General features: G+C 45.5%; 1 protein-coding gene across 1 annotated transcript in view; it reads right to left on the minus strand.

The window, feature by feature from the left end:
- Positions 1–12,050, minus strand: part of LOC137532380 (inter-alpha-trypsin inhibitor heavy chain H3-like) — a 241,768-nt gene that overhangs the window by 94,145 nt on the left and 135,573 nt on the right. The window contains exon 7 of the mRNA XM_068252813.1: positions 1,626–1,787. Coding sequence (XP_068108914.1) covers positions 1,626–1,787 — 162 coding nt within the window. The remainder of the gene's footprint in view (positions 1–1,625; positions 1,788–12,050) is intronic.

Raw genomic sequence — 12,050 nt, forward strand, 5'->3', positions numbered from 1 at the left:
ATGATCTATACCTTGTTTTTTTCGCCACCAATTACGCTTTCTGTAGGTAGTACATTTTGCTAAGAATTTTTTTTTTATTGTAAATGCATTTTAACGGAAAAAATAAGAAGAAAATGAAAAAAATTCATTATTTATTTTTCGGCCATTATAGTTTAAAAATAAAACATTCTCCTGTGAATAAAACCCACACATTATATTTACCCAGAAGTCCTGATTATTAACCACTTGCCGACCACACACTCATACTGATCGCGGCTCGCAGACTAAATGTAAACGCAGGAGACGTTTGTCTCCTTTGTTTACATTGAACGGCGCTGCTGCGCAGCAGCGCCGTAAGGCAGATCGGTGATCCCCGGCCAATCAGCGGCCGGGGATCGCCGCCATGTGACAGGGGACGTCCTGTCACTGGCTGCACAGGACGGATAGCGTCCTGTGCAGGCCGGATCACCGGGGGGACAGGTAGGAGAGGGAGGGGGGTGAATGTCGCCGCGGAGGGGGGCTTTGAGGTGCCCCCCCCGCAACATGCCAGCCAGCAGGAGCGATCAGACCCCCCCTGCACATCATCCCCATTGGGGGGAAAAAGGGGGGCGATCTGATCGCTCTGCCTGCACCCTGATCTGTGCTGGGGGCTGCAGAGCCCACCCAGCACAGATCAGCTACAACAGCGCTGGTCCTTAAGGGGGGGTAAAGGGTGGGTCCTCAAGTGGTTAAACCATTTAAATTATGTCCCTATCACAATGTATGGCGACAATATATTATTTGGAAATATAGGTTATTTTTCTGTTTTGTTTTGTTTTTTGTACGGTCCATAATTACAAGCCCCTATGTACTAAAGTAATAGTAATATTACCTCATAAAATATAGATTAAAAAGTCCTTAAGGCAACTATTTATGCAATTTTCTTTTGTTGATTTTTTTTTTACAAGGGTTTTTTTTTGGGGGGGGGGGGGGGGGGGGCTGTGGAAGTGTAAGTTATTAATTTTAATAATATTTAATAAGTGTATGTGTACATATGTGCCTGTATGTGTAATTTTACTTTTTGCCACTAGATGGCGCTAGCGAACACTCTCCTGTTTTCAAGGAAGTGTTCACATTTTTTTTTTTTACATTTTACTAGCCTCTGATGGCTTCCTGTGTTCTGAATGGACGCGGCCGCGGATCGGGTTCATGTCCATTCATTCCAGGCATTTAGATTTGGGTCCTCTTCCCCAAACATGCACATCAGCGGCGGGAGCGAGCGACTTTTTAAAACGTCCTGGAGCCGTTAACAGGCTCAATCAGGACAATTTAATAAGTCAGCATGTCATAAAGTGGTTAAAAAAAGTCCAGAATGTTTTTTCATGAACACGATGATTTATGACGATACCTGTTGGGGTTTGACGTACAGCTTTACTTCCTCATTAACACAGGCTTCTGCCACAAATGGGGATCTACCGCCTACTCAGCTTCATACCTGATCACCCATTCCTTCCACAAGTGATCACTATCTAGCCTTAGTATCGATACTGAAGGCAATCAGGAGAGACTGTGACTGATGCAGGTGTGGCAAAGGCCAGGAGGAGAGGACCAGTGTGAGAACAACATATGCTGCTGAGGTGGGAAGGACATTTAGTATACAGCCTTGCCTCCTGATTGCTGCCATACAAGCCTTCATAGCTTTGCTTTGATGGAATTGCCTTTTCCCCAGAAAAAGACTTCTGAATGGTTGATAGTAGATCGTTCGTTAGGAAGGTAGCTTGAGCATCTAGAAAGCTGATGCCTTGAGGCTCATGGATGTCTACCACTATCTGAAAGACAAAGTATGGCCATTAAATACACTAAGACATGCAGACATATATCGAAGAAGGTTAAATAATAAGCTCATAAATCAAGCAGGTATGACATGAAAAATATGGTAATTCACAAAATCATGTGCAAAGAAAAAGAAGGTAGCTTAGACTGGGCATGTTCTAGAGAGGTGTTCCCCAACCCTGTCCTCAAGGCCCACTGTGAGAAAATGCGGAAAAGCCGCCGCGTGTACTCAGAACAAGGCGGCTGAGTCCGCGTCCAACGCGGCGGCTTGCACGCGTGGGCCTGCATACACTAGTGTAGCTGAACGCGGAGGAACCGCCACATGCCTTGATTGCGGTGCGGCGGATTCCGCGTCCAGCACGGTGGGTGCTTCACAACACATGTCTGGTGTGGCTGGGACTGATAGTCCACACAGGTTCAGAAGGACGCGCGCTGAGAGGCAGAACTTTTATGACAGCCAGAAGGGAGTCAGCTGACCAAGCCGGTCAGCTGACGATTCAGCCAGTTTCCATTGGTCCAGCACTTAGGGGAGGCGCTGGAGAGCGCTTTACTATATATACTGGGTGCTGGTCATTCTCTGGTTGTCTGCCGTAGCGATCACTACGTGGTAGCACTCAGACCTTGTCAGTATCTGTGATATTTTCTGTGTTATTACTTCAGACTAGTTCCAGGGTGTTGATGATCAAGGAGCTCACACCCAAGACTAGGGAACTGTATTGTAACACCTCTATAATGCTTGAACTGCAAAGAAATCCTCCAGACACCAATTAAGTTTTTTAAAATAAATATTTGTATTAAATCATATGGATAAAAAAAGTTTAGTGACAAAACACATTCATAAACTTCTTCTTAGCAGATGAGTATAGGTAGGCCTCTGTATACATCCGCCTGCTAGGATCAGGGCTAGTTCAGGAAACATATATGTGATACAGTTTATTTGCATGAACTTGCCAGAATTTTCCTCACACAACACTCCGCTGTCTGCAACTTCTTCACAGCTGTCTTTTTAAAGTGGACCTGAATTCTTGCACAGGACAGAAGGAAACTTAGAGAAATGTCTGGCGGTTACCTAGCAACATCCAGGATAGGACAGAATATGTGAAATTGATGATTGTGAATGATCACTTAACATATAAGAAGCACCGCTCTCTCCACTGTATTTTGTCTGACAGCTGTTGTCACACAATCTCTTCAGACACTGCACTGCAGTCTTCACTGCTTTTCTGTAATCCTGTCACTTGTTGCTCTGTCTCACTCTTGTATGCTTTGCTGTCCTGCTGTCTCTGTGTCACTGTAATGTCTCTGCTGTTTTCTGTTATCTCTCTCTGTTACAGGTACATTTTAATATCCTTGTCTTTCATTCTTATTGCTTACTGTTTCTCTTCTGGCTTATCTCTCCAGTATTGTTGCTCTTTACCGGCCTGTAGTTGTGAATGATCTCTCTCCTCTCATGTAATGTCTCTGCAGCTCTCTCTCTTCCTTATTTTAGTTTTCAGTAGTGCTCACTTGTCTGTGGCTCTGCCTTGCTCAGACTGTCTCACCAATAGCTGGTCTCTTCTTGTCTCTCTCCTATATCTCCTCACAAATCAAGCTTATATCTTGCTGCCTCATCAGCTCAGTCTCCACGGCTACTTGACTCCTCCCCCTCACTAGCCTACAACTGCCAAAAACCTGTTACTTCCACCCTGCACATGCCCAGCTTCTCTCTCCTCTTTCCTGCTCATGGGCTCCCCCTGGCGGCACCTGCAGATTCCCCTTATAGCAGCCCTCCCCACAAAAAGTTAATGCATATTTAACCCTTGGTGTGTGTGTCCGTTGCAATGACACGCACACAGGGTTACATTCACCCCCTTTTTTTAAATTGTAGTCCCTACAATTTTTCTTTTAACTAAAGCACAATGTCAACATATGTTCCAAACTGTTCAGGAAGCGGTGAAGGTAAATTATTTTTCCATTTTGACTCGTGATCTAGTTCTGTTTATGTAGAACATCTTTGCTATTCCTTCTCTGAATTCCCAAACTCTTTGTCTTGAGCTTCCTTGACGCTTGTAAGTTGTAGGATTTCTGGTGAATGTAGAGTCCTTTTATAGCGCTTGATCCGTTGAGGTTGGGGCATCAGCTGCCAATATGATTCCAACTCCTTTCTTCGAGAAGGCTCCATTTTCCATTGTATCAATCCATCTTCAGTCTTCTCTGAAAGTTGTTTAGGATCAGCCATCTGAGTAGAGTACTGGTTTACTACAGGCTTGTTTTTTCTGCAGGAGTCCAGATAATTTCCTTCTTGCTCATTATTTCCATCTTTCATTGATCTTTTACTATCAAAGAATGTACTGTACAATTTAGGAGGAAGTGAACCCTGGACATGTTTCAATCTAGAATCCTGTTCCAACGTTGATGATATAGAACATCTTAGCTCTTCTTTCTCTGATATATCAAAACTCCTAGGTTCTTCTCTCAGTGTTGCAACCTTGATAGATGGATGTCTAATTGTCGAAGCTCTACAATGATATGGTACACTGGGACACCTCCAGGAGGACTGATGTTCTTCTTCTTGTTGGTCATTGGACATTCCACCATGGGAGCAATTACTTTGACTTCCATACGACTGAAACTGTTTGCATACTGTAGCATATCCACTGCATTGAATTTTAGTACCACCAGGTCCAGTCACATTAGCGGCCTATTTTCCTTTTCTTCCTTCCACAACATCAAACTGGACGATTGCTCCACTCCTCACACTAAACAGAATTTTCCATGGGTTGTTCTTTTTAATAGCAGTCCAGTGTACAAACAAATCTTCCTTAGTGTCCTTCCGGGTTATAAATCCATAACCTCGTTTCATATTAAACCAACTTACAGTACCCAAGACCTTACTGGCCAAGATATTCTTTTCCATTTTCCATAGATTTTTCTTCCATCTTCTTCTGACTTGTTTTAATGGTTTGGCCATCTGACACCCCACAAAAGTTCCTAAATGATTAACATGGGCCTGCTGGATGTCTTCTGCAGTTCGACACTTACGTACAGGATACCTATCTATGGTTATGTCATTTGGAGATATGCTTCGTGACAGACTCAATTGCTGTTTTAACACAGAAACTTCTTCACTCATAGTTTTCACAATTTCTTTAATTTCTTCTCTTTCCTCTGGAGTTTGTCTACATTTTTGTGATGGCCCGAGTCCTAGACAGTTGTTTTTAAGGTGAACCAGTTCCTCCTTTATTTCTTGTATGGACACTCTTAACTCTTTTAGCTCTTTCTCAGTTTGTTCACTCGTATCTTCTTTAGGGAGGCAGGTATTGCTAGATCCAGCCATCTCTCGATGGAGAAAAGACATTTGAAATGGTTCTTCCTCTTGCCCATATTTGATAGCCAAATTCTGCAGCTTAAGGAAATCAAGATCAGGTTTTGTTTCCAATCTTTGCTTCAGGGCTTGACGGACGAAATTGCTTTTGATTCCTAAAACAAATTGATCTCGCAACCAATTAGTATAATCTGCAGGGTTATTAACTCCATCCACTTCCTCTCTCTTGTGCAGAGCTCCCATCAATTCCTTCAGTGCATTAGCATATTGTGGTAATGTTTCATTTTCTTTTTGATTGCGCTCCAGAAACCTCTTTCTTAATACGTGTGTGTCAGACGGATCACCATACACTTCTTCTAACACCAAAATAATGTCCTCCAGCGGAACAGGAGCTCTCAGATTTGCATTTATCACTGTTCTACGAGCATCTCCTTCTAGGGAAGTTGTCGCTACCTCCATCTGCAGCTCTATGGGCACTTTATAAGCCAGCACAGCACTCTGGATTCTTTCACTCCACTCTCTTAGGATCACATTATAACCATTAAACTTTGGTAAGTACACAGCTAGCATTCCCATGGCAGTCATTGTTAGTGCAGAGGGTACAGCCATGGCCCTTTCTCCAGCTGCTGAAGTGGAAGACTCTGACAGGGGTGAAACCTCCGCTGCATGAGCGTCCATCCTGCCGACTACGCCAAATGTAACACCTCTATAATGCTTGAACTGCAAAGAAATCCTCCAGACACCAATTAAGTTTTTTAAAATAAATATTTGTATTAAATCATATGGATAAAAAAAGTTTAGTGACAAAACACATTCATAAACTTCTTCTTAGCAGATGAGTATAGGTAGGCCTCTGTATACATCCGCCTGCTAGGATCAGGGCTAGTTCAGGAAACATATATGTGATACAGTTTATTTGCATGAACTTGCCAGAATTTTCCTCACACAACACTCCGCTGTCTGCAACTTCTTCACAGCTGTCTTTTTAAAGTGGACCTGAATTCTTGCACAGGACAGAAGGAAACTTAGAGAAATGTCTGGCGGTTACCTAGCAACATCCAGGATAGGACAGAATATGTGAAATTGATGATTGTGAATGATCACTTAACATATAAGAAGCACCGCTCTCTCCACTGTATTTTGTCTGACAGCTGTTGTCACACAATCTCTTCAGACACTGCACTGCAGTCTTCACTGCTTTTCTGTAATCCTGTCACTTGTTGCTCTGTCTCACTCTTGTATGCTTTGCTGTCCTGCTGTCTCTGTGTCACTGTAATGTCTCTGCTGTTTTCTGTTATCTCTCTCTGTTACAGGTACATTTTAATATCCTTGTCTTTCATTCTTATTGCTTACTGTTTCTCTTCTGGCTTATCTCTCCAGTATTGTTGCTCTTTACCGGCCTGTAGTTGTGAATGATCTCTCTCCTCTCATGTAATGTCTCTGCAGCTCTCTCTCTTCCTTATTTTAGTTTTCAGTAGTGCTCACTTGTCTGTGGCTCTGCCTTGCTCAGACTGTCTCACCAATAGCTGGTCTCTTCTTGTCTCTCTCCTATATCTCCTCACAAATCAAGCTTATATCTTGCTGCCTCATCAGCTCAGTCTCCACGGCTACTTGACTCCTCCCCCTCACTAGCCTACAACTGCCAAAAACCTGTTACTTCCACCCTGCACATGCCCAGCTTCTCTCTCCTCTTTCCTGCTCATGGGCTCCCCCTGGCGGCACCTGCAGATTCCCCTTATAGCAGCCCTCCCCACAAAAAGTTAATGCATATTTAACCCTTGGTGTGTGTGTCCGTTGCAATGACACGCACACAGGGTTACAGTATTACCATTCTGTTTTAACCTCAGACTAGTTCCAGGGTGTTGATGATCAAGGAACTCACACCCAAGACTAGGGAACTGTATTATCACTCTGTTATACATCAGACTAGTTCCAGGGTGTTGATGATCACGGAGCTCACACCTAAGACTAGGCATTGTTATTATCGGTTATGACTTTCTGCTTTCCTGACCATTCTCTTGATCTCTGATTTGGTACTTCGCTATATCTGATACTCTGTTGCTGAACCCTGCTTGTCTTTAGATTCCGTATCTGTCTTCTGTCTCAGTACCTGATCTGTCTGTCTGTTGCCGACCTGGCCTGTCCGACCTCGAGAACTATCTTCCCTGCTTGGAGATAGTTCACAGACCTGTCAGTGACACTTCACCATCGGTGTCACTCACTCTCTGGTCCTTCCCACTCTCAGCCTAGCTCCGCCCCTTGGGGAGCATCAGGCCATTGGAAAGAATCTGTTCTCTGAGCAGTATCTCTTACTGCTTTGCACTAACTATACGGGTGCTCTCCTCAAAGTATTTCTGTTACACCAAACACTCATATTACTCAGGTGTCCAGAGGTTAGTAATATATCTGATTATCGGTGATACTGCAGGTCATCAATAATCGGGTATATATCTGTATTCTCGGTGATACTGCAGATCACCGGTAATCAGATCCTCTCTGTGTTACACCGATCGTTACAGAACGGCAGACCAAACCCAAATGGACGCACTATATAGCCACGCTAAAGTCCTCACCACCGCGGTAAACCAACTTTCCGCGGCAGTTTTGAACCAACAGACCCAGATATGTCAGGTATTTGGGGCTATTCAGGAACTTCAATCGGCTATGAACTCAGTGCGATCTCCTCTAGTCACGGACATCCGTATGCCTGTACCTGAAAAATTTTCCGGTCACAGATCTGACTTCCGAAATTTCAGGAGTAGAGTGTTATCATACTTTGAGTTGAGACCTAATGCTTCAGGAACTATGGCCCAAAGGGTTACATTTATTAAGACTTTGTTATCAGGTGATTCTCAGACCTGGGCGTACAGTCTGCCCGACGGAGACTTAGCCTTAACATCCGTAGAGGAATTTTTTAAAGCCATGGCTATAATTTACGATGATCCAGACATTGCCTCGACTTCTGAGGGGAAGCTCAAGATGTTACGTCAAGGCAAGAGTCCGGTTGAACAGTATGCTGCTGAATTTAGGAGGTGGTCAGTGTCAGCCAGGTGGGACACTTTTGCCCTTTTGGATTGTTTCCTATCAGGGTTGTCAGATGAGGTCTCTGATCTCATGCTAAGCCAGCCTGAGCCCAAATCTATCGATGAGGCCATTTCATCAGCCATCAGGATAGATCGCCGGCTGCGCTATCAGAGACAGACCTGGGGTGGAAACCATGTGAAAATAATATCCCATGCTGCGCCCCCTGTAACTCCACCTCCTCCCGATTCGCCTCCACCTGAACCAATGCAGATTGGTCGGTCAGAATTTTCTCAAGTGGAGCGGAAACGCTACTACCTAGATGAGAAACGGTTGCTCCTTCCTTGTACGATTGCATGGAAGGATAAATCTGAAGTCACTGAAGCCTTTGTTGACTCGGGCTCAGTGGCTAATTTTATGGATTACGAATTTACAAAGAAATTGGGTATTCCGCTCACCCCGGTAACACCACCTATCCAAGTTACGGCAGTGGATGATTCCCCCCTGCAACGTAACCGTCCTCTGTCTCAGACACCAGAGGTGGGAGTCACTATAGGGGTGCTGCATAGGGAGAAGTTGTTTTTTTTTGTATTACACATGACAACCTCCACTATCATCCTTGGCATGCCTTGGTTACACCTTCACTCCCCTCAGATTAATTGGGCCACTGGTCAGCTAACCAGCTGGTCAGCCCATTGCTTTCAGCATTGTTTAGTGAGGGTAACCTTGGGTCAGACCAGGATTCATGTGGAGGGAGTACCGGATCAATATTCTGAATTTTCTGATGTGTTTTGTCCCAAAGCTGCAGAGAAACTACCTCCACATCGCCCTTTTTCGATTGCCCCATCGATCTCCGATCTGGTTGAATGCCCCCTAGAGGTCATCTCTACAATTTGTCTGGGCCGGAAAAAGTGGCCATGCGAGAGTACATCTGTGAAAACTTAGCTAGGGGTTTCATTCGCCCTTCCCGGTCGCCTGCCGGAGCAGGTTTCTTTTTTGTAAAAAAAAAAGACGGAGGCCTTTGGCCATGCATTGATTACCGGGGCCTGAATAAAATCACAGTAAAAATCGCTATCCATTGCCTTTGATAGACGATTTATTCACTCAGGTCACCAATGCTAAGATTTTCTCGAAATTGGATTTGCGGGGTGCATACAACCTGGTACGGATCAGAGAGGGCGATGAGTGGAAGACGGCCTTTAACACACCCGAGGGGCATTACGAGTACCTGGTGATGCTCTTCGGGTTGTGTAACGCCCCGGCCGTCTTTCAGGAACTCATTAATGAAGTATTCAGGGAGGTGTTGGGTAAATTTGTTCTGGTATATCTGGATGATATAGTAATCTTCTCAGAAAACCTCTCTGAGCACAGGGCTCATGTCAAATTTGTGATGCACAAGTTAAGACAGAACCTGCTTTATGCTAAATTGGAGAAATGCATTTTTAAAGTAACATCTGTCACTTTTCTGGGGTACATAATTTCCACCTCGGGCCTTTCTATGGATCCTGCCAAAGTCTCTGCTGTCCTGGAATGGCCGCAGCCAGTGGGACTAAAATCTCTCCAGAGATTTTTAGGATTCGCTAATTACTATAGAAGGTTCATAAAGGGGTACTCTACAGTCATAGCACCCCTCACCAGTCTCACAAAGAAAGGGGCAGATACCAATCATTGGTCATCCGAGGCTCTGGCTGCTTTCTCCACTTTGAAAGAATTGTTTTGCTCTGCACCCATTTTGAGACACGTCAACACCTGCTATCCCTTTTTTGTGGAGGTGGCGGCCTTGGAAGTCGGGGTAGGGGCTGTGCTGTCTCAGCGTTCTGGGTTGCAGGGAAGACTACACCCGTGTGCCTATTTCTCTCGTAGGTTTTCACCAGCAGAGAAAAACTACGATATAGGCAACAGGGAGCTCCTAGCCATTAAGTTGGCCTTCAAAGAATGGCGTCATTGGCTAGAAGGAGCAGAACATACGATTACCGTTTACACTGATCACAAAAATTTGGAATACATTGAGGGGGCTAAGAGATTGAGTCCCCGTCAGGCTCGGTGGTCACTGTTTTTCTCGAGATTCAGATTTGTAATTACGTACACTCCGGGTAGTAAAAACATTAAAGCGGATGCTTTGTCCGGATGCTTTGAGCCAGAGACAGCACAGCCCTCAGACCCAGAGACTATTATCCCACAGAAAGTGGTATTAGCAGCCACAGAGACCTGGAAGAACTGGATGGAGACTTTAAGTCCCTTCCAGCAGGATGTCCCTGAGGGAAAGCCTGAAGGGGTGATGTTTGTACCATTGCCATTTCGTCTCCAGATATTGCAGATGTTCCACTCTCACAAAAATGCTGGACATCCTGGGGCCACCAGAACACAGTACCTTGTTGCTAGGTGTGCTTGGTGGCCTTCATTGGCAACTGACTGCAAGGAGTATGTTAGAGAGTGTGCAGTATGTGCAAAAAGCAAACCCTCCCGTCTGGCACCTGTGGGAACGTTGCAGCCTTTGCCCACCCCGAGTGAACCATGGACCCATGTGTCCATGGATTTTGTGGGTGAGCTTCCGAGGTCTGAGGGCATGTCGGTCATTTGGGTGGTAGTCAACCGTTTCAGTAAAATGGCCCATTTTGTGCCCCTGAAAGGACTCCCCTCGGCCCAGGAGTTGGCCGATCTGTTCATCATCCACATTTTCCGGCTACATGGCATTCCGGAAAACGTTGTGTCTGATCGGGGAGTCCAATTTGTTTCCAAATTTTGGAGGGCATTTTGTCATCAAATGGGCATGGAACTGTCATTTTCGTCGGGCTACCACCCACAGACCAATGGTCAGACTGAGAGAATTAATCAGTCATTGGAACAGTTTCTAAGGTGTTATGTTGCGGATGCGCAAAATGATTGGGTCAAGTTCTTGCCGTTTGCAGAATTTGCGCACAATAATTTGAAAAGCTCTTCCTCTGGATTTTCTCAGTTTCAGGTGGTAACTGGAAAGTTGCCTAAGTTCTCCCCACTGCCAGTAGCCTCCACTCCGTTTCCAGCTTTGGAGACTTGGCAACAGTCTTTTAAGAACATTTGGGGGATCGTGAAAAATAATTTGGAGAAGGCTTTTCAAAGTCAGAAAGGTCAAGCTGACAAGAAACGCTCCTTAGAGTGGAAGTTCCGGCCAGGAGACTTGGTCTGGGTGTCCACGCGTCATTTGACTCTGAAACAGCCCTCGCCGAAATTAGGACCCAGATTTGTGGGACCTTTTCCAGTAACCAGGAAGATCAACAATGTTACTTATGCCATTGATCTCCCTGCCAGCATGCATGGTGTAAGATCCTTTCATGTGTCCGCCAGCAGTTCATGTAGGTCCCATTCCTCCTCCTCCTGTGATGGTAGATGACCAACCTGAGTACGAAGTAGAAAAGATTTTAGACTCACGTGTTGTACAGAAGTCAGTGCAGTATCTAGTTCACTGGAAAGGGTATGGTATTGAGGAAAGAACATGGGTACCTGAGTGTCGCATGCATGCGGATAAATTGAAGAGGGAGTTTCACGCCCTTCATCCTGAGAAACCGGGTAGGAGCTGTCCGGAGTCCACTCCTCGGGGGGGGGGGGGGGGGTACTGTGAGAAAACGCGGAAAAGCCGCCGCGTGTACTCAGAACAAGGCGGCTGAGTCCGCGTCCAACGCGGCGGCTTGCACGCGTGGGCCTGCATACAGTAGTGTAGCCGAACGTGGAGGAACCGCCGCATGCCTTGATAGCGGTGCGGCGGATTCCGCGTCCAGCACGGTGGGTGCTTCACAACACATGTCTGGTGTGGCTGGGACTGATAGTCCACACAGGTTCAGAAGGACGCACGCGCGCGCTGAGAGGCAGAACTTTTATGACAGCCAGAAGGGAGTCAGCTGACCAAGCCGGTCAGCTGACGATTCAGCCAGTTTCCATTGGTCCAGCACTTAGGGGA

Source organism: Hyperolius riggenbachi, chromosome 9 (genome assembly GCF_040937935.1).
Source record: "Hyperolius riggenbachi isolate aHypRig1 chromosome 9, aHypRig1.pri, whole genome shotgun sequence".
NCBI lineage: Eukaryota > Metazoa > Chordata > Amphibia > Anura > Hyperoliidae > Hyperolius > Hyperolius riggenbachi.